This window comes from Grampus griseus (genome assembly GCF_964374135.1).
Source record: "Grampus griseus genome assembly, chromosome: 13".
Lineage (NCBI taxonomy): Eukaryota > Metazoa > Chordata > Mammalia > Artiodactyla > Delphinidae > Grampus > Grampus griseus.
Genome location: NC_139007.1, coordinates 38,961,421 through 38,984,748, shown reverse-complemented (window position 1 = coordinate 38,984,748; position 23,328 = coordinate 38,961,421). Strand labels below are relative to the sequence as shown.

Here is a 23,328-nt window from a genome sequence, read left to right as displayed (position 1 = left end):
CCTGGCCCGGGAGGGCCCCACATGCCGCAGAGCAGCTAGGCCCGTGCGCCACAACTGCCGAGCCTGAGCTCTGGGGCCCACGTGCCACGGCTGCTGGGGCCTGCACGCCTGGAGCCCGTGTTCCATAGCGGGAGAGGCCACGATGATGAGAGGCCCGCGCACCGCGGCAAGGGGTAGCCCCCGCTCGCCACAACTGGAGAGGGCCCGCGCACAGCAACGAGGACCCAACAGAGCCAAAAATAAATAAATAAATAAGTTTATTTTAAAAATTAAATAAGTAAATAAAATAAAAATAAATCACACAGCTCCACAACAACGGAAGGCACGGTCACTTACACTCCCACACGCCAAAAGCTGGGCTCTGTGGCTCTGTCCTCTCAGCTTCCATGTTCTGTATACCCCATGCTGCTGGCACTTTTCATAAGCTTCTTGTCTATACACCTGATATTCCCCCACCACGTACCCTGAGTTCCCTGAAAGCAGATACCAACCTATACTTTTTTAAACGTTGTGCTGGCCTGAGTTTGTGTTCCCCTCCAAATTCATATGTTGAAGACCTACCCGCAATGTGACTATATTTGGAGATAGGGCCTGTGACGTGGTAAAAGTCAAATGAGGTCGTAAAGGTGGGGCCCTCATCCCACAGGGCTGGTGCCCTTAGAAGAAAAGGAGGAGACACCAGAGCTCTCTCTCCACCATGTGAGGACACAGCAAGAAGGTGGCCATAGACAAGCCAGAAAGAGGATTCTCACCAGACACCAACCCTGCTGGCACCTTGACCTTGGAATTCCAGCCTACAGACTGTGAGAAATAGATTTCTATTGTTTAAGCTACCCAGTCTGTGGTATTTTGTTATGGCATCCTGAGCAAACTAAGACAAACCTCTTTTAACATACAGCATAGGACTGATTATGCAGTGAAGACTCAATAAATGAGTGGCAAAGGGGCAAAGTTCAAAGATTACCCCAACACATCATTTTCATCAGGCATGAATGCTTCTTCCACAACAACACAATCTTTCAGAGTCTGGTAAGTAGTGGCGAAGTAGATCACTCTAGATGGCAGTCAATTTCCTTGCACACTAGTAGGCAGAGGTGCCCATGGGAAATGACAAGGCCTAAAAAGTGGAAGGGGGGGTGCTATGGACTGAACTGTGTCCCTCCCAAATTTGTTTGTTGAAGCCCTCACCTCTAATGCGCCTGTATTTGGAGGTAGGGCTGTTAGGAGGTAATTAGGGTTAGATGGGTGGAGTCCTTATCCAATAGGATTGGTGGCATTAGAAGAAGAGGAAGAGAGAGAGAAGGCAGCCATCTATAAGCCAGGAAGAGAGGTCTCACCAGAACCAACCACGCCGGCACCCTGATCTCAGACTTTCAGCCTCCAGATGTGTGAGAAAGTGTCTGTTGTTTGAGCCACCCAGCCTATGCTATTTTGTTGTGGCACCCTAAACAGACTGAGACAGGTTTGGGTGCCTAGCAGTGAGGTGCTACTGTAACAAATACCTAAAAGTATGGAGGTGGCTTTGGAACTGGGTAATGGGTAGAGGCTGGAGGAGTTCTGAGATGTATACAAGAAATACGGATGTTAAAGGTTGTGAAATAAAATTCGTATTTTATGCCAAGACAAGAAAAATTTAAACATAGAACTTCTTCTCTGCTCTTTGGCCTCCTCTCTCCCCACACTGTGCTTTGTGTATCTGCCTTATGCATCGACCAAACCTCTCCCATCGGTAGGAATACCTGTTCAACCATAAAGAGCAACATTCTCCTAGCATCAAGACGACTCCCTCCTTAAAAGATAACATTCCTTCTTGATCTTGTAAGGGGTCACATGACCCACCAGGATGATGCTTAGATCTGGATTATGTAAACTGTCAATAACACATCATTTGACGTACACCCTTCTGCCTCAAAGAAACTTATGTAACTGTGCCTTGATTTCTAACCAGTGGAACAGTTCTCAAAGCTTTCTGAGATGCTCTTCCTGGGTTATAATCCTCAAATTTGGCTCGAATAAAATTTTCCAATTCTTTCTTTGATCCACTGATTTTTTTAATATAAATTATTTATTTATTTATTTATTATTTTTGGCTGCGTTGAGTCTTCATTGCTGCGTGCGGGCTTTCTCTAGTTGCGGCGAGCGGGGGCTATTCTTTGTTACAGTGAGTGGGCTTCTCATTGCGGTGGCTTCTCTTGTTGCGGAGCAAGGGCTCTAGGCTCACAGGCTTCAGTAGTTGTGACACACGGGCTCAGTAGCTGTGGCACACAGGCTCTGCAGTTGTGGCTTGCAGGCCCTATAGCGCAGGCTCAGTAGTTGTGGTGCATGGGCTTAGCTGCTCCGCGGCATGTGGGATCTTCCCAGACCAGGGCTCGAACCTGTGTCCCCTGCATTGGCAGGCGGATTCTTAACCACTGCACCACCAGGGAAGCCCACTACTGATTAATTTTTTGTCAACAGGGTGATTCCGGCAAAAGCTCAAAGACAGGAGAGAGCTGGAGAGAAAGCTTCCATCTTCTTAGAGAACACAGAAATAATCATGAATACAATGCTGTTAGGAAGATGGACATTAAAGGCCACTCTGACAAAGTCTCAGATGGGAAGGAGGAACAGGTCCTTGGAAACTGCAGGAAAGGTGATCCTTGTTATAAAGTGGCAAAGAATTTGTCTGAATTGTTTGTGTTCTAGTGTTTTGTGGAAGGTCTAGTTTGCGAGCAACGATACTGGGTATTTAGCTGAGAATTCCAAGCAAAGTGTTTAAGGAGAGGCTTGGCTCTTCCTGACTGCTTACAGTAACATATAAGAAGAGAGGGATGAACTGAAGAAGTTGTTAAGCAAAAGGAACTAGAACTTGAAGATTTGGAAAATTCTCAGCCTGTCCATATTGCAAGAAAGAAGAAAGCATGTGCTGGAGAGAATACCAAGGGTGTGGTTGGCCTATCACTCAGTAAAGAGTTTACGGGATTATGTGAGCAGAAACACTGCCAATTTGAACTGAAGCTGAGACAGGACCAAACGAAGGAAGGCTGTCAGACTCCTTGGATTTGACAGGACAGAGTGTACAGCTATTTGGCTGTGAATATGCACTATTCTTCTAGTAGAGAAGAGAATGTCCCCAGTGGTGATTCAGAGATCACCAGGGCCACTGCCTCAGTTTCAACAGGCCACACTGGCCTCCACCCCAAAGCTTTGAGGGCAAGACTGCCCTGCAGAGCCCTGGTGGCCTAACTGACAGAGCTGTGGAGGAAGGGCCACTGTCCCAGTGGGTCTGCAAGGCAAAGCATCTAACCAAAGAGGATTATTCTCAAGCCTTAAGGTCTGATGGGGGCTTCCCTGGTGGTGTAGTGGTTAAGAATCCGCCTGCCAATGCAGGGGACACAGGTTCGAGCCCTGGTCCGGGAAGATCCCACATGCCGTGGAGCAGCTAAGCCCGTGCACTGCAACTACGGAGCCTGTGCTCTAGAGCCTGCGAGCCATGACTACTGAGCTCACATGCCACAAGTACTCAAGTCCACGCCCCTAGAGCCCAGCTTCACAACAAGAGAAGCCACTGCAATGAGAAGCCCACGCACCGCAACAAAGAGTAGCCCCCGCACTGCAACGAAGAGTAGCCCCTGCTCGCCGCAACTAGAGAAAGCCCGCACGCAGCCAAAAATAAATAAATAAAATAAATAAATTTGTTTTAAAAAAAAAGATCTGATGGAATTCGCCTTACTAGGTTTGGGACTTGCTTGCGACCCATCACACTTTCTTTTTTTTCCTATTTCTCTCTTCTGGAATGGGAATGTCTATCCCGTGCCTGCCCCACCATTGTATCTTGCATATAACGTGTCTGGTTTCACAGCTTCAAGCAGGAGAGGAATTGTTCCTCAGGATGTATCATATCTATCTGATTTAGATGATATTTAAATGAGATTTTGGACCTTAGACTTTAGAGTTGATGCTGGAATGAGTTAAAATCTGGGGGGCTGTTGGGATGGAATGAATGTATTTTGCATGTGAGAAGGACATGAAATTGGGGGACCTGGGGTAGAATACTATTGACTGAATTGTGTCCCTTCCCCCAAATTCATACGTTGAAGCCCTAACCCCTAATGTGATTATTTTTGGAGACAAGGATTTTAGGAGGTAAAGTTAAATGAGGTCAGAAGGGTGGTGTCCGTATCTGATAGGGTGGTCTTATAAGAAGAGAAAGATCATTCTCTTTCCCATGTGCACATGCACACATTGAAGAAAAGCCACAGGAAGACTTAGTGAGAATGTAGCCACCTGCAAGCCAGGAAGAGGGCTCTCCCCAGAACAGGATCAGCGGCACTTTGATCTTGGATTTCCAGCCTCCAGAGCTGTGAGAAATAAACTTGTGTTGCTTAAGCCATCCAGTCTGCAGCATTCTGTTATGGCAGCTCCAACTGACTCATGTGGGGTGGGCAGGGGAATGGGACCTGAATGACCAGGGGCTCTAATTACTGATAATGTAAAAAGCTGAAAAAATAAAAAGATAAATAAACTTTAATCGTGTGGGCTACCCCAGGAAAAATTTGGGATTTTAAACTCTGTGGTTACTTTGGCCAATTTTTTACAATTTGATTGGTATGCTTTCAAAAGAAATTGTGATATAATTCACATACTGTAAAATTCACTTTTAAATTGTACAGTTCAGTGAGTTTTAGTAATAATTTGTATTACTATTTTTTTCTTTTTTATCTTTTTTTAAAAAATCTGGACGACGTTTGAGGCAGTTCTGAACAGAAAAGGAATGAATTTTCCTTCACAGCTGAGAAGGCCTGTTAAAGCTAGCCGACTGTACTCCTAAAGCCCCCATGGCACCCGAGCTCCGGTCCATCTCCCGGCAACGCCCTTGCCGCCAGGGGGCCTCATTTCTTACCCAGCATGGCGAGAAGCAGGCCCACGATGCGCGGGTGGGCGGCGATGGCTGGGCCCACGCTAGGGTGGATGGCCAGGTTGGCGAGCACGCGGGTCAGCTTGATGAGTACGTCCTCCGCCTGGGCCGGCCTCGGCGCCTTGGGCCTCTCTTCTCCTTCCCCCAGGGGCTTCTGGGAATGCAGATCCAGTTTGTAGAATGTATGGAATAAAGACAGCAGAGTTGGGATGCTCCCTTTCTCTTTGGAAAACTGCTCACGAGCCTGGTTATTTTTCGCTGTCAGGTTGCCAAGAATAAAAACAATACGAACGACTAAATCCTGCAATAAATTAAAGACAAAGAGTCACAAGACCGAAGGGGTTGGGACAAGTTGTTGGGAAGAAGACAGTATTTAATTAATTCACAATTTAATTAATAGTAAAATGGAACACATCTGGCTTCTTCTGACTTGTACAGTATTTGATTCCCAAGATTGGTGCAAAGTGACAGAGGAGATTAAAAGCATTTGGCAACAATGAAAGAATACAAACTGATTGATGCTGTTAGCAAGGTCTATTAACTTCAGATCCTTCATCTGAAATGCTGCCTGGCCTTTTTTTTTTTTTTTTTTTCCTGGAGAGCAATTAGTTGAGCGGGATGACATTACTAACAATGTGTCATATAAATCTAAGTCTTCACCCAAACAGGTTTCTTGAGTATCCAAATCTTTTCCTAAAAGTTCACCTCTTGCTGAAGCACTGTGTTTCTAAACCCTGTGTTTGTCCCATAGTGGCTAATCAGCTTGTGTTACAGCAGGCTTTCTCAGCCTGGGCACTGCTGACTTTGGGGGCTGAATAATTCTTTGCTATGGGGGGCTGTTTATGTTTAGTGGCATTCCTTTCCTACTAGATACCAGAAGCACTTCCCCAGATACCACAACCAAAAATGTTTCAACGTCCCCTGAGGGCAAAATGGCCCCCAGGTGAGAACCACTGTTACAAAGTGTTCACCACTTTAAAGCACTATTTGTTTTTCTTGACCAGGGTAGTGGTTACATGGGTGACACTTTTATAACTGTTTGCTAAATGGTACAAATGTGTTTTGTGCACCTTTCTGTATATGAGCCATATTTCACAATAAATAAACGTTTCTAAAAAATCCCAAGCTGAGAACACTTTACAATGAACAAGAAACAGAAACAATTATGTTCTTAATTTGACAATAGCAGGCAGACATACCAGTTCAGTGGTTAAAGGAACACTTACTGAGGGGCTACAACTGGCCAGGGTGCTAATGCTCACTGTGCAGGCGCTGTGCTATTTACAGACAAGAAACTGGCTTGGAGAAGCTGCCTTGGTCACACCCAGTGAGGGGTGGAGTCAGGATTTGAACCCAGGATTACCCAGACCTGGAGTCCTTCCTACACCCATGCCTCTCACGTGGCCTGTTATTTACGAACCTCCTTCGACCTACCCTGCTTTCAGAGCAGTAAAGGAATTATCTCCTTTTAAATGTAAATATGTCACCAGGAGGGATTCTGATAAAGGTTAATTTATCAGATCTGTAGTCAGCAATAGCCTTAAGGAACTGGGACAAAGGGCAAAGGGCTGGGTTGGTTTTTCTCCAGGTGGGACCTGGGGGATGGGAGCTGCACTGAGCACTGTGTGTGGCCTAGAGAGAGTGGGTGATCCAGGACAAAGGACAAGACACTGGGGTTTGCCTGGGTCTGCTCTGCCAATACCAACTTATTCCTGTTTGTTCCTGAAAAAGTCTTCCCTGGCCCTGGTGAAGAAGCAGCCAAGCTGCTGCTTGTGAAGCTGGGAATCATTTGCCAACATTAAGAAAGGATGGAGTCTAACAGGATGCGCTGGCCCAGGAGAGCATTCACACCGGGGGTGTGGGGGGGGGCGGGGAACCTCAGCTGGGCAGTGTGCAACCAATCACAGCAGGTGGTCCAGTCAGGGGACCCACTCCTGCCCCCACCCCAACTGGAATGCTAGTCCTTGGGTATATCTTGAATGCTGGGGTCTGGGGGAAATACACACACACAAACAAGGATAAGGCAAGGTGCTCTGAAGAGTTAGAATCGACTTGAGAAGACAAGGCTAGTGCATGAGGGGACACAGCAAAGACTGAAAGGCTAATAAGGAAGAAGCTAGACACCCTAAGGGATTACGACTCCCAGCAAGAGAGCCAGGCAGCCTGCGTCACACTTCACTTAGCTTCTTTGTGACTCGATTAACTCATCTGTAAAATGGGGGGAATATTGTGTTGCAAAATTAAGACAAAACAGATAAAGCACAGGGACTTCCCTGGTGGCTCAGTGGTTAAGAATCTACCTGCCAATTCAGGAGACATGGGTTCGAGCCCTGGTCTGGGAAGATCCCACATGCCGCGGAGCAACTAAGCCCGTGCGCCACAACTACTGAGCCTGCGCTCTAGAGCCCGTGCAATGAAAAGCCCACGCACCGCAACGAAGAGTAGCCCCCGCTCACTGGAACTAGAGAAAGCCCCGCGCACAGCAACGAAGACCCAACACAGCCAAAAATAAATAAAAATAAATTCATTTGAAAAAAAAAAACAGGTAAAGCACAGGTTGTGGTGAGTGATGATTCAGGCACTGTTTTGGGGTTTTTTTTTTTTTTTTTTTTGGTTACACCACGTGGCTTGTGGGATCTCAGTTCTCTGACCAGGGATTGAACCCGGGCTACGAGAGAGCGCCGAATCCCAACCACTAGACCACGAGGGAACTCCCCTCAGGCACTGTTAAGAACGCTTTACTATCAATAAAATGTTAGTAGCGTTAACCATGATAAGTTCAACCTTGAAAAATGAATGAAAGCAGAGATGTGGCACGGGGCAAAAGGAGCTTGTCTTGAGACAGAGGACCTAGAGCCGTCCCTTTCCGGGGCCTGGGGTCACCTTGTTTGTGTCCGATCACCAGACAGTTCCCTAAAGAAGCTGAAGCCTGTAGGCCTTAAATCTAAACCAAGCACACGAAGTTTCGTTACAATACTCCAGTCTCCCTTCGCATGCAACCAATGGTTACTTCATGTAATTCCCGATGGTGCAGGCTCCTCCCTGGGCTCTGGAAGGAGTGCACTCCTCCACCCTGGCAACACCCAGCGGCAAAGCAGACCATTTTCCAACCAGGACAGAGGCTATTTCTGAGAGCTAGTCTCCCTGAAGGAAAATTCCACTGAATTTCTAAATTGAGGAATATGAGCTTTTCACACAAACTGATACAAGATTTCTGATTAATCACACTCTACACTAGTCCTACCTCTGAAAACTGTAATACTTACTATTACTACTGATAGTAGTAGCAGCAACTAATACACTGTGTTTATGAGGCACCAGGCACTGCTCCAAGCACCTAGGTACACAAATTAACCAATGCACTAAAAGTGACAATTTGCAGTTCTCTAATTTGAACAAAACGTTCCCAATCTCCACAATCTGGATAGCCACCTCCCTCAGGCCCTAGACAGCAGTTATGGCCAATATTTTTGGACTTCCCGGTATTCCCTGGATTGTGCTCTTATTTCCACAAAAGCACATTAAGCAAGTCAGGAAAGACATGATCGGTGCTCTTAAATGACTTCACAAAGAATACGATAAATAACTGCATTCTATTGGTTAAATCATTGCCAGGACTAATCAAGTTACCTCCTAAAATGTCACTGCCGTCTTCTGAAGGATGCTAGACTCTTTTTTTTCTCCTTTCTCCCTCTTCCTAGCTCTGCTGCTTTACCTCCACCTCTGATGTTTGTTTTTCTGGTTGGTCTAACTCAGAAGGCTTCTCTGACCCTGTACCACCTCCACCTGTCCCTGCTGATTTGCTGACCAGATCCCTGGCTGCAGGTTAAAAAAAAAAAAAAAAAAAAACAGCAGGTTTCCTTAGAGGTCCTCATTCTTCATAATTCAAATGACCTCTACCCCCTGTCACATGTGGTCAAATCTGGGAAGACTGATGCTGCTTTTCTTGTTTGAAAAATCGCCTCGGGCCCCTTCCACTTCTAAAATTCTTGGATTCAAATATCTCTGTGGGTCCTAACATGGCACAGATTATTGAGCCTGATGTGGGAAGAAGAAACTTTAGGCTTCAGGGCAGGAAGAGTTAACCCTGCCGCAGCACCTCTCTCCCTTCCTTCAGATGGAAAAAGGAGGGGGTGGTTCCTGGCAGCAGTGGTGCCAACTGAAGGATGGCATGCAGAATCAACAAATGGGCTGGCAGATTGCAGCACCAAACTTGCAGCGACTGCTGTGCTTGCTGTTTCTGTCCTCTTTCTCAGGGTTGGCTAAGGCATCTTTTTCTTTTTTCTCCCCCCATCCCCTCTCTCAAATATATTCTCTGTGAATCGAGGGAATAGGCCACAAGAGCAGCAGTCTCACAGGAGGCTGGCGGCGGTGGTGTTTCCTTACTCCCATGCCAGTGCTTGTCTGGACTCATCTGGAATCCGGAACAAGGAGGCTGACCAAGAGGGCTTAGCAGGGCCCCCTCAGCTCCCTGCGGGTGGCCTCTGCGCCATGCAGAGCACTGCCCCTGGATGGTGTACAGAGAGGTGGTTTGTTGTTCCACAGCCCAATCTATCTCAAGTCTACCAAACATCACTTAGTTAAAATCCTGTAAAGATTTGAAAAATCAGGCAAAGGCCAAAATCATCAATCTGTAGAGAAACAATGTGCAGAAAACGATTTCATCGAGGGGCCATTCTCCTTTGAGGTACAGAGGCTCTCCTTTATTCTTAGACAACATCTGAGAACCACCTATAAATCAACACTGCACTTTTTATAGCCTTCTTATTAAACTGAACACAAGTTGCATATTCATACCACAACTATGTAGTTTTAAAACAGCAAAATGAAGATGAATCAGGAGACAGAATCTTATTTTTCTTTTTTAAGAAGGCAGTCTAGTATAACCAGTTCATATCGACTCTAATTTTGCTTAAAATGGAATCAGCCCAGCAACAGCTCCGGCCAACCAGAGCTCAGACAGGTACACCTACCGGACAAAGCCTGACTCAACTGTGCATCCCAGGTATAGTCTATGGGATGTTCTCCTTGGTTTAGCATAAGCTATGCCCTCATAAGCAAGCATGTTACTCAGTCTGAATGGGCTCCCCATGCCTGTAAATAAAATTAACTGGAACAAAACAAGGAGCAGGACACTGCTGAAAAGAATGGTCTCTGTCAAGTTCCAGCAGCAGCCACCATGTTGACTGTTACTTTCCATGTGAGAACGACTGGCCTAAAGTCAATGGAGGAGATTCCCCCCTACTCAGAGATGTAGAAACTGAGGCTTCAAGAGGCTCCCTGGCCCCAAAGTCCCACACTGGTGAAGAGAAGAGGCAGGACTTGGACAATCACTTCTGTACTCACAGATGGATTCCAAAACCACCTAAGCGCACCTGCTCACCTTCCCCAGGCTCAGCCCCAGAGGCATCTTCCATTCCTCCCTATCTCACTTCCCTCAGCAGCCAGTCACCAAGTTCCCTCCAACCTGTCGTCTTAAAATCAACCCTGGCTCCCCCGTCTGTAGACTCTTGTCAGAGACCCTCGACGGGCTCCTCCCTCTGCAACCAAGGTTAACTCCACTTCTTGAAGCGCAGCTCTTACGTCATCCCCTTGCTCAAAAACATCCACTGCCTATTAAATGCCAAAGCCAGCATCTAACACGCCATCTGGCCCCATGTGACCACTTCTACATTGCTTCACGTTATTCCCCACCCACGGCCCACCAATGGGATCGCACTCCTCCCCCACTCCCACACACTTCCTACCGTAGTACCTTAAAATAACCCTTAAAACAGCCCATGTGCATCATGTTGACCATGGGGAAGGAACCCTATCGAGCTGTCACAGAAAGAATCAACGATGTTCAGCAGACTCCATTACTTACTTGGGAGAGGACTACTTCTTCTAAGTCAAGGAAAACATTTGAGAAAGGTTTTCAAGAATGGGTTGAAACTGAAAGAGCTGTAAACAGACTTAAAATCAGAACCCTCTCTTAACCAGAAAATTAAACTAACCAAGATGCCCTGTTTAAATCTGGGTTAAAAAGTTCTCGTGCAGTCTGGATCTGACAGCTCAGTCAGGATTTGCAATTTGCAACATTTATCCAACTTCTCAACCTCAAACAAAACCCCAACATTAATTGAGCTTATAGGGGGCTTGAAGAACAGATAAATGTTACCAATCGGGAAGACAGACTGCAGTGCTGCAGAAATGCTAATTAATCTTAGGCGACTGAAAGTGGGTCAATGGTTTGCTGAAGTGCTGAGCCATACAAAGCGAAAGAATCTGAGATGTTGGAGACGCAAAACCAGAATCTAAGTAGAAAATCATTTGAAAACCAGAAGAGATTATTCCTGATGCTTCCATCCATCTATCCATTCCGTCAACAATCGTTTACTGAGCGCCCACTGTATGCTTCTGAATGCGGCTATCACTCAAAAGCACCAGGACGATGCTAGAATTTCACTGGGCTCAGTTCTTTTCTAAGTCAGCAGACATAAATCAGGCTTTTGGGTTCCATGCTGAGTAGGGGGAAGAGCCAGTTCCACAAGGGCGAAGCAGCAGGAGCTGGAAAGAATGAACAAGCTAAGGGCTTATTGTGCTGCCCGCCCGGTCAGGGGTACAGACCAAGGCCAAGGCCGAAAGAAGGAGCCAGCTCAGCCAAACGCTCGCGGCACCCACTGGGAATGTGCCTGCAGAGGGGCTGGGAAGAGAGCCACGGGCGCGCTCCTGCCAGGCAGGAGGCGGAGGGCAAGCGGGGAGCCAAGTCACCATATAAAGGCGCCAGGGGAAGGGGTGGAGGCGCCTCCCTCACCAATCCTCTCCGGCCCCAGGGAGGATGGAGGGGAGGCAGAGAGAGGTCGTGCTATCTCTGGCCTGCTCCTTGGCTGTGGCTGCATTGGAGGTGAACAGCTCCAAAAAGGGCAGATGTTTTTGCTTTCAGCCTATACTCTCCAGACATTCCAGGTCTCGTTTTCGACATCATGCTGCCTGAGCGCTCCAAATCAGACACTGTTCATCATGGCTGGAGACAGCTGCTTGCCCAGGAAGAGGTCTAAACGGGATGAGAGAGGCATGACTTTAAAAGCAGCACAAGCAAGGACATGTCGGGGGATTCCCAGACAGTGCTCTCTGAGGCGCTGATGATTGCCCTGCATTTGGAGGTTCTGTTTAAAAAAAGAAACACAAGAAGTTGACCATATCTAAAAGTGGAGAGGGTTAGACAGACAGTTGTTCAATGGACACAAGTGATGGGAATGTAGGTAAAGGTTATTCCTTTTGGACTGTGACCTTTGCAAAATAGTGCCAGTCTTATAAGTCTTATTTGAGACATTTTACCAGATCTCCTGCCCAGTAGATATTTACAGAAGAAATGGGGGAAAATCCTTTCACGTTTTTCCAAAAAAGCAAACCCAAACGTATTTTGCTGAGCTGCTAAATGCGGCAATGCTGACGTCAGAGGCACCTCCTGAGGCGGGTCTGCTTCGCAAGGCTGCTATGGCCAGCCCCTGCCCATGCCTTCGACACTAGGCCCATCTGTTTGCACATTTGGTTGTACCAAACGCAGTTTATACCATAAAGCATACAATATGTGCTTGTTTCTAAATGAGATTTGCCATTTAATTGAATTTCAGTCAGCGTTCTAAATAGATGCTTTACTTAAGGTTAGAGTCTAGCTTACACACTGCACCCAGCTGATGGAAGTGCTGCATTTTTCGGTCTCAGGTTCTATGTGTGTAGGAACTGGGAGTTACTAGTTGGACCACGGATCTTGGACAAATCAACCTCAGAGACAGACATGAGCCAAAGCAGTTTCCCTTGTTCTCCTTGGGGAAGTCCTTCGTAAGAGCTGGGAGGAGTGGATTCCTTTTCTCTGAGGCTGTTGATAACTAGAAACCCTTGGCTTGTACCACAGCCATCATATTCTGACATGCCCCCGTCACTGACGGGCTGTGTGTGGCGGGGGGTGTTATAAACCAAACCCTGCGTTATTTAAAATGAACAAATCGCCCTCAACTTTATCTGTTGTAAACTTACACGGTTAAGATATGGCTATCTACTGAAATGTCGCAAAGCAGACATAAAGCTGGGTGGTTGTTTCACTGACAAATGAATCAACAGCAGCTCGTGCTTGTCTAGCTAACGGAGGATAACGAGCCCTCCCTTCTGCAGCCAATTCAAGGGTCCTGGGGGCCGGTGCTCGCCTTTCCCGGTAGCCAACTCTGACCAGTGCCTCAAGCCCCATCGGTGCGATGGCCTAGTTATCAAATTGGGTTTGGTCTCAGGATGACTTGTTTGGACACAAATCTGGCAGAGAAAATTCCTGTAAGGGTCTAATGACCCATCTCATTTTCTCTGGCTAAGAAAGTGCTCCTCAGCTATTGTTGCAAACGGCACAAGGCATGTGGTTATCACCACTCACTGGCGAAACCTACACCAACACCTGGCATGTCTTGCTAATTTGGTTCCTACTTTGTGAGGCAGATTCAGTTTCAGCCACATGCCTGTAGAGAAAGACTGACCCTGTGTGGCTGCTTTTTTTTAATCACTTTAAAATCTCTTGAGGTTTTGTAGAAAACACTCTACTGTCGATACGGGGGAAAAAATTGTTTTCAGGAGCCATCTTAATAATGTATACCACAGGTTCTCAACCTGCTCTTCATTTGAATCACCTGCGGAGCCTCTTAAAAACAGGTTCTTGAGCCCTGTCCCAGATCTGAATCAAGATCTCCCAGGTGGGGCCTGAGAACCTGTATTTTATTTTTTGTATTAGAGTATAGTTGCTTTACAATAGTGTTAGTTTCTGCTGTACAGCAAAGTGAATCAGCCACACGTATACATATATCCCCTCTTCCTTGGATTTCCTTCCCATTTAGGTCACCAGAGGGCACTGAGTAGAGTTCCCTGTGAGAACCTATATTTTTAAAGCTCCGCAAGTTTAGGAGACACTGATTCAAATCAAGAAAGAATTAGAAATCTCACCACCTTAATACCTACTAACTGTTCTTATAATATCATGTTTAAACATAATATGAATCCATGTTCCTTGTAAATAATTCCCACAACACAGATGTGTAGAAAATAAAAGTGAAAATGCTCCTCCTACCCTTCATTATCAACTGACTCAACAGAGACAGATTAAGGACTTTCCAAAAAGATCCGTTCTCATATGCTGAAGTCAGACTTTACCCTTGAAAAGAGATGAATATGAATAATGTAAAAAAAAAAAACTGGAAAACAATTTTTACTTTTGACATTTTCTCAAACAATTTCGTTTCTTTTTTTTTTTTTCCTTTAATGGGAAACAACATCGGATGGGGGAGGAAATATCCTACTTCTCCCATCAGCCATCAGCTCTCGTACTACCTAGTTCCAAGCAGGATTTCCTCCCGGGTGGACTGTGGAAGTGGCTGGGCAGTTTCCTGCCAAGCTCCTCACCTGGTTGATAAAAAACACTTAAGGAGGTGTGCGTAGGTGACAGTTCATTTATTACTAGAGAGGATTTTTCTTTTTCTTTTTGTTTGTTTTAGATTTTTGTTTCTATGTTCTTCGAAAATATACTTAGCCATAACATGATTTATGATTTTTTTTACATCTTTATTGGAGTATAATTGCTTTACAATGGTATGTTAGTTTCTGCTTTATAACAAAGTGAATCAGTTATACATATACATATGTTCCCATATCTCTTCCCTCTTGTGTCTCCCTCCCTCCCACCCTCCCTATCCCACCCCTCCAGGTGGTCACAAAGCACCGAGCTGATCTCCCTGTGCTATGCGGCTGCCTCCCACTAGCTAGCTATCTTACGCTTGGTAGTGTGTATATGTCCATGCCACTCTCTCGCCTCGTCACAGCTTGCCCTTCCCCCTCCCCATGATTCATAATTTATGTTATGGCTAAGGCCCAGAAAAATGAAATCTCCCAATTGCCAATGTAGTCTTCAGACTTTTAAGACAAAGGCAACACTAACCTCTCAGAACAAAGTCTATAGACTCTTTCTGATTATTAATCCCTGGGTGATATCTGTGTACATTAAGAGACTATAAAGCCTCCGAAGTACATATGTGTCCACAATCCAAGTTAGCCTCAGAGAAACATTTCCTAGAGCTGAAACAAAAATAGTTCCAGGAAGTAATGACTCTATTTTAAAAGTTGCTGGAGGACTGGTGTATGTTTCAAAGATCAGTTCAAAGCCTCAGCGTCCAAGTAAACCTCAGACGGAGCAAAGTTTGAGCCACCAAAGATTAATACACTCACATCAGAATGTCGTGTGCGGTTTCTGAAAATCACTTTTATCACTAGGCAAAGAGGAAAAACAAATCTTATCCAACTGGTCACCTGGGCCAAGGGGAACAGGAACCTAAGATGTTGTGCTGGTCCAAAGTAATTTAAGATCCATCATTTCTGTTTTGCCATTGTGTATGGCAGCCCACCAACGTGAAAAATGTGGGGAAAATTATTATTTCCTCCTCCAAAGTAGGAAGAAGAAAGTAAACATTTAAGGAAGAAGTACTAGATGACTAGAAAAAAATACTGTATAATACTTTACAGACTCCAAAGCATCTCACATACTCAAAATTCATTCTTTCAGCACTTTTATCATGAGTCTGTTATGCCAAGAATCATCTCAGGTTTATAAAGACAAAGACTGTGTCCTTAGGAAATCCCAACAGTGGGTGAGGTAGCTACGCAAATGATAACCATTTGGAGAATCACAGAAGAAATATTTACAAAGACCTATGAGAGCTTCTGGTTAGTGATTTTAGGAAATAGTTGGGACACATAACTACTTCCTTGTAGCCTGAACAATTTCCCTGCTCTTCTAAAATATTTTGGTTTTGAGGAAAATATGAATTATACATATTTTTTCTTACTAGAAAAAAATCAAAGATGGTTCAAAACTGTAATATTTCATTCTTCTACATAAGTAAAAGACAATATAGAGTCAAAGTATAATTTTTAAAAAGTTAACATGGCTCTCAAAGAAATATAAAATTAACACAAGTTAAAAAATTATCTCATTTAATGAGGGAAGCCAATACAATGGTAAAGTGGGCTCCACGAACAATCAAAGAACAGGGGGGTTTACAGGCATTAAAAAGAATGTTAGAATTAAGATTACTAGGTTAGATACACACCTGGCTAATAGCCTAAAGGTAACAAAACATAACTTTGAGGTTATCTTGTCTACCAGAGAGAAATCTACAAATTAATGTGTAACTTTATAGTGTCTGGGTTCTAATCAAATAGTAAACAGCAAGTTTAAACAAAGATATATTCTCCTTGAGAATTAAGCCCTGCCCATTAATGCCCTAGCATGACTTTGTCAGGACATCTAGGCTCCTACCCCACACCCTAGTTCTAAGTTTTTGTTAGTTTTTCTTAATAATAGTGAAATGGTTGAGGTCAGGGACATACTGCTTGGGTCCTTAGCTCTGGCTATACTAACTGGGTGTGCTAGCTACATTAAAGTCTTCAAAATGATGCATGCAGTATGTAAACTTTTGGGATTGGCTTTTTTTCACTCAGCGTAATTGGAGATTCGTCCAAGTTGTAGTGTGTATAAATAGTTCATTCTTTTTTTTATTGCTGAATAGTATTCCATGGTATGGATATTCCAGTTTGTTTAGCCATTTATCCAGTGAAGGACATCTGGTTGTTTCTAGTTTTTGACTATTACATATAAAGTTGCTACAAACATTTTAAAAATAAAAATAAAATGAAGCACTGATGAGGGAAAAATTGGCTGGTCTTAGAAGGCTTCACAGAGAAGGGAACATGAGTGCTACATCTTGAAACATGAATTGTCTTTTGAAGATGAGAAGGGACAAGAGAAACTTCATCAGAGAGTCCCTCAAGCCTTTCTCGCTAAGAACCTATTCATGTTCAATTTTTAGACTATTTAGGTGTTACTTTTAACAAGTTCGGTTATGAGGTTCCCCTGCTAATTACAAATAAATGCAAAAGACAGTTAATGATTACCAAAGGCAAAGTTAACAACCACGGAAAGGGAGAGAGAAATCTACAAGAAGAACAGACATTAAAAGAACCTTATCAATAGACTCATGCTCCCAATGTAGGACAAATAACCTCTAGAGTAACAATTAATACCTGTAATATTGACCTTTGGCATCAAGGAGAGGTTAAATTATTTTTAATATCCTCTAAGAAGGCAAGGAAATATGCAATATATTTGAATATGATTTTACCACAATGAGTAAAATAATTTTGGTGATTAAGGGGATAAATTACACATTTCCTTGATGGTTCTGAAAACAACATATTAATGTACTTAGTTTGCAAGGTGCTCTTTATTCTTCTTTGGACCAAAATAACTTTAACAGGAACACAAAATTAAAACATAAATCAATAGAGAAGAATATGGCCTTTAAACACCAATTTTGCTTTACAGACAACTATTGGTCCAAAGTGAAAAGTAGTTCAGTAAGAAGTGCGTTAAAATTTTATGCCAATTAAACTTTAAGACATTTAGTCCCTTGAGCCAGAAAAAGCATATCCTTAACCATACTGACATCTCAAGTATCTAATATTAGCGGGATACCAGGACTTTTCACTGTTTATTAAATATGACCATCATCTAAGCTACAATCAGAGAAACAGTTATGTGCTCACAATGCCGTAAGACAACAGGGCTATTTGTCAGTACTGAACTGATGGGTTTTCTTCCTTTTCAAACAGATTACAGGTTACGACATAACTTGAAATCAAACTGTAAAACAGAAGTGTTTTCTTTCATCCACATTTGAAAACATCTTCTCCGGTTATGTCTAATCTAAGACATCCATGATCAAAACACCAAAGCAAAAGAGAAACAATGATGATAAAATAATATTACAATTAAAACCCATAAAGGAATCCCATAAAACAAAACTACAAAATAAAATCCATAACTAAATCCCTTTTTAGATATAATATTGAAATTTTCTTTTAATGTTATAGCAAACTATCTTTTCTACCCTTTTAATTTTTTCCTTAAAAAAGAAAACGAGGACTAGGAGTGCCTAAGCTCCTATGGGGTTAATTCACTTGTCTAAAGATTAGAGTTCTGGTAATACATTGTACCAAAATCTAAATCAATAAATGCTTAATGGACACTTAAATTAACACTGTGACTACTTTAAGGTACATTAATCAAATTCATTCTCCACCTGACACAGCAAATTCTTATACCAGGAAATCTTTCAAGGTATGTAATTTAAAGAAAATACAAAATACATAGGGGAAAGCATTTGTAATCCAAATACTCAGAATCAGGAACTCAAGTGCCTATTTGTGAATCAGTTTTTTAAAGTTAAATAGAAACATTAACACTTTAAGCAAAGTTTTATCACCTTTAAAATGTAGTAATGGTGTAATATGAGCACAGAAATTTCTCTACCATCTATATAACCAAAAAGACACTAGTAACCATTTAATAAATAGCTGATAACAGTGTAAAATATGACAAATTTAGTCACTCTCAGCAGAAGTACTTGGCTGGGTAAGAATAAGTTCAATGCTGTTTGTGGCAAACAGGGATTATATTTTGAGGTGGTTTTGATATGGTTAATATAAATAAACACAAAGCTTTATATTAAAATGGTCTTATATATACATAAATTATTTGGTTTTAAACTGGTGATACCTACTATGTGATTTTGAAAATTTACTGTATTTCAAATGAATATATATTGTCTTCATGTATAAACCGTCTCCACTAAAGAGTTGATGTCACTTTAAGCATTTTATTTATATACTGCATTTAACGAATATTCAAAAACTTCTAATAAAACTTAACATTTGCACTATTATAATTTTATTAAGGGGAAGTCATTTGTGAGTTCTTCCTTTTTTTTTCTTTTTAAACAGCTATACACATTTTTGTCCGATCCATTAAAACCAAATTATTTCCTTTAAATACTTACCTAGAAATGTCATCTTCTAAATACAGCAGTGTCAAGGAATTAGAGAATTTCAGGGCCAGAAGAATCTTTAGACTATATCCAGCGTAGGAGATCCCAAACTTTAGTCTGCATCAGGAGTCCCTGCAGTTCTTGTTAAAGTGCAGATGGCTAGGCCCATGTGCACCCAGCTGGCTCAGCAGGCCTGGGGTGGGGCCTGGAAATAACCCGGTTAACCCCACCCCACCCAAAGATGCCTCTCATGTACGGGTCCACAGATCACTGGGAGGAGCAACACTGGGGGGGGGGTCCACCCACCCTGCACCCCAAATCGTGAATCCTCCTACTGCATCCACATCCTACTGAGGCCATTTCTCCCTCAAACTACTCCCTCCCCACCTCCTCCATGGAACTCTGCCTCCTGGGGAAGCTCGTTACACATCGGATGGAAGCTTCTAATAGAAACCTATACATTCAAAACATAAACTTATTCAACATGGGATTACACAGGGACTTGACTGGCAGTCCAGTGGTAAAGAATCTGCCTTCCAACGCAGGGGACGCAGGTTTGATCCCTGGTCAGGGAACTAAGATCCCACATGCTGCGGGGCAACTAAGCCCACCGGCTGCAACTACTGAGCCTACGTGCCGCAGCTAAGACCCAACACAGTCAAATAAATAAATATTTAAAAAAACAAAAAAAACATGGGCTTACACAAATACACCAATGCAAAGACACACTGAAGAATTAAATGTATGAAAAACTGACCTGCTTCTTCTGGTATTTGTTTATCAGATTCAAAAACAAGGCATAACATCTGGAGTAGTTGGCCAAGGCTACACAGCAGTCATGATAAGTAGTAACTTTGCTGCAGAAATGTCAAATGGAAAAAATAAAAATAAACTTTGTTTTTCAATAAAGTTCAACTATACCTAGGGTCACTTTAAATGCAGACCTTCAAAGCACTGTTCTGTGCATGAAAAGCAGTCTGGAAATACTGTACACACCGGTCCAGAGAAGCCTCAAGGAGGCGCGCTGTCTGCTCTAGACTCTGGGGGCACAGAGTGGGAGGAGGGAAGATTTTTTTTCAAGTTCTTTGAAAAACAGAAACCTGAAGCCTCTAACACATGTACAAGGTATGCATTTACACTGCCCATGTGGTTCAGAAGACACAAGCGAAGAAATTTACACAAAATCTGGATGGATATCAACCAATCTCCTGGGACTCCAGTACAAGTAAATGTTAAAATGCTCAAATATACTAGGCTGTTAGTGGTATATTAATATCAGGCAAGATAGACCTTAAGGCAAAAAGCCTTGAAAATAGCTTCAAATTTTCAAAAGTAAGCAAGAAAACAATGAAACTCACAAGGTGGAGTTGACAAACCTACCTCAAATTGGGAGATGTCCATAAATTTCTCATTAAGTGATAGATTAGTAGGTAAAACATCACTAATATTTTAAAAACTTGATCATGTTAACAGGCCATTAACAAGTCTCAGTAAATTTTCAGAGAACCAGTGTCTCAGATCACATTCTCTGGTCAAAGTACAATTAAATTAGAAATCAATGAAAAACACACTGTTTAAAAAACTTACTTTTGGAAATTTAAAAACACATAGCTTGTGGGTCAAATCAATAAGAAAATAGAAAAACACATATCTGAATAATAACAAAAACACTACAAATCAAAATTTGTGAGATGCAGCTACAGCAGTATTTAGAGGAAAATTTATAACCTTAAGAAAGCTGAAAAGAAAGGAATTTCTAATCAAAACAGAAGAAAATATAATGTATCCCCAAAGAACAGAAGATAGGGATTATTAAGGATAAGAACAGAAGGAATAAAATACAAAATAAACATACAACAGAGTGGTTCAATAATCTGTTGGTTCTTCACAAAAACTAATAAATTGTCAAACCTTTGGCAAGACTGATCAAGAGAAAAAGAGAAACATCACAAATCATCAAAATAAGGAATAAAAATCAATATCAAAATGAAGAGGTGGTGTAACATAGCTTTTAAATGTATGAATTCTAGAGCCATACTACCTGGTTTAAATCATGGCTGTGTGACCCTGGGAAAACTACCAAACCTCTCTATGCCTCAGTCTCCTCATATGTACAATGAAGATAATAATAATAGTACCCACCTTTTAAAGCTGTTATAAGGGACAAATGAATTAGTATTTGGAAAGTGCTTAGAACATTGCCTGGCACATAGCAGGCACTGTATAAGTATTTCTTAAATAAATAATATAAACAAAAGGGGCATAATTAGAGATAGAATAGAGATTAAAAGGATAATAGAATATTTGGAATGACTTTATACAGTTTGAAAACTTAAATGGACAAATTCCTATAAAAATATAACTTTTAGAAACTGAATCAAGTAGAAATAGGAATATGACTAGACATATAACTATTAAAGAAAGTGAATCAGTTGTCAATGACATTCACACATGCATGCATGCATGCATGCACACACACATATACACACACCAGGATAAAACAGCTTTCAAGCAAGTTCTACAAACTTTTCAAGAAACAGGTAAGTTTAATTTTCAGAAATTCTTCTAGAAGAGAGAAAATATTGGAATATATCCCAGCTCATTTTATGAGGCTGGTATAAACTTGACACTAAAACCAGACACGGACAGTATGAGAAAGGAAACATACAGGTCAATGTAACTCATAACCATAGATGAAAAATACTAAACAGAATATTAGTTAAGCAAATCTAGCAATATATAATGGCTTAACATGAGAAAATCTGTTAAGAAAATCCACATAATCAAAATACATTCGAGGCAAGTATTCAAGGAAACTTAAAATCCATTAATGAGAGAAAATTATTCCTTAACTGTCCAAGGGTATCTACAGAAACCTACAACAAACATTAATTTCAACTGGCAAAACCACAAAAATATTTCCTTTCAACTCAGGAGAAAGTCAGCTGGTTCAACACTCTCACAACTTTGTATTGGACATCCTAAGCCACACACCCAAGAAAAAGGTAGGGACAGGGGCCAAGAGTTGTAATCATCGGAAAAAACCCAAAAGTACTTATTTGCATATAATTTGCATAGAAAATCAAAGAGAATCTATACACTAACTCTTAGACCTAATGTTAATCAAGATGTCCTGGGGCTTCCCTGGTGGCGCAGTGGTTGAGAGTCTGCCTGCCGATGCGGGGGACGCGGGTTCGTGCCCCGGTCCAGGAAGATCCCACATGCCATGGAGCGGCTGGGCCTGTGAGCCATGGCCGCTGAGCCTGCGCGTCCGGAGCCTGTGCTCCGCAACGGGAGAGGCCACAACAGTGAGAGGCCCGCGTACCAAAAAGATGTCCTGGATACAAGATTAATAAGCAAACATCAATACTATCCATAAACACTAGCAACACTCATTAGAATTGTTTTTTTTGAAGACTGCATTCATAATTGCAGCAAGCACCGTGAAGAAATGTATCTAACAAAAGATGTACAGAATCTTTTTGGAGAAAGTTATACAATTTTATTAAAAGAAGAAGACATCACAAATGTTTGTGGATGGAAGACTCGATGTCATAAAGATGCTAATCAATTATCCCCACGTCTGTCCCAGATACTCTACACAGTCAATGTAGTTTCATGAAAAAAAAATCCAAAGTTCCTGTCATGGACTTTAGCTGATTCTCCAATTCATGAGGAAGAGAAAATAAGAATTTGGATCTTAAAGGAGAAAAGAAGTGAGGGATTCATCTTATCCTACAGCAAGACTTAAATCCAGAATAGTAAAAACAGCATGGAACTGGTCTGAAGACGGACCAAACAGAATGTCCACAAACAGGCCTGCAAGTATATGGAACCTCGTGTTCTACTGACTAGGCATTCAAACACAGTGAAAAAAGAATGGTGTATTCAATAACATGTGCTGGGAAAACTGTCCACGTGGGGAAAAAAAAATTAAATTGGATCTCTACATGCCACCATATACAAAAATAAACTTTTTATGATTTTATAGTGCTTCAAAATGGGACTAAGTACCCAGAATGAAGTACCCAGACAGGAAAGCACAGTGCTAAAAGATCAAAGCTGGACTCACATCCTCATATTGGGGTCAATTACCAATTCAGTCTTCAGGAAATTTTGTATTTCATTAAACAACTACAATATTATAGTTCAAGAAAGGCCCAGGTCTCTTGAGAAGGATCATTATGTAAAAACAATAGCAAAGAGCAGTGAGGGAAGAAATATAAATGCATAATTTAAAGACAGTTCCGAAATTTAGCCACATCTTGCTTTGAGGCAGCCTGGATTCAGGTGATCATTGCTTCTGGAGAAAAGTAAGTATAAACATGACTAGTGAATGTGTGAGCCAAAGTTCAGCCAAACAGCTGAAATAAAATGACCTTCAATTACAAATTAAGTCAGATCAGTCTTTCTAAGCAATGGCCTCCGTTTTCAGTTAAAATCCGTAAGCATTGCTTCCAAGCGCACCAGAAGGTTTGCCATGTTTTGTGATATAGCTCTTTATCTCCGATAAGCAGAGAGGAAGTTTTGTTTGTT

The 23,328-nt window shown here is 42.3% G+C and overlaps 1 protein-coding gene across 1 annotated transcript in view; it reads right to left on the bottom strand.

The window, feature by feature from the left end:
• Window positions 1-23,328, bottom strand: part of ARMC2 (armadillo repeat containing 2) — a gene marked incomplete at its 3' end in the record, with an annotated part of 106,328 nt that overhangs the window by 16,373 nt on the left and 66,627 nt on the right. Inside the window, exons 12-13 of the mRNA XM_082669101.1 lie at window positions 19,550-19,649; window positions 4,883-5,198 (exon numbers count right to left, since the gene is read on the bottom strand). Of these exons, the coding sequence (XP_082525227.1) occupies window positions 4,883-5,198; window positions 19,550-19,649 (416 nt within the window). The remainder of the gene's footprint in view (window positions 1-4,882; window positions 5,199-19,549; window positions 19,650-23,328) is intronic.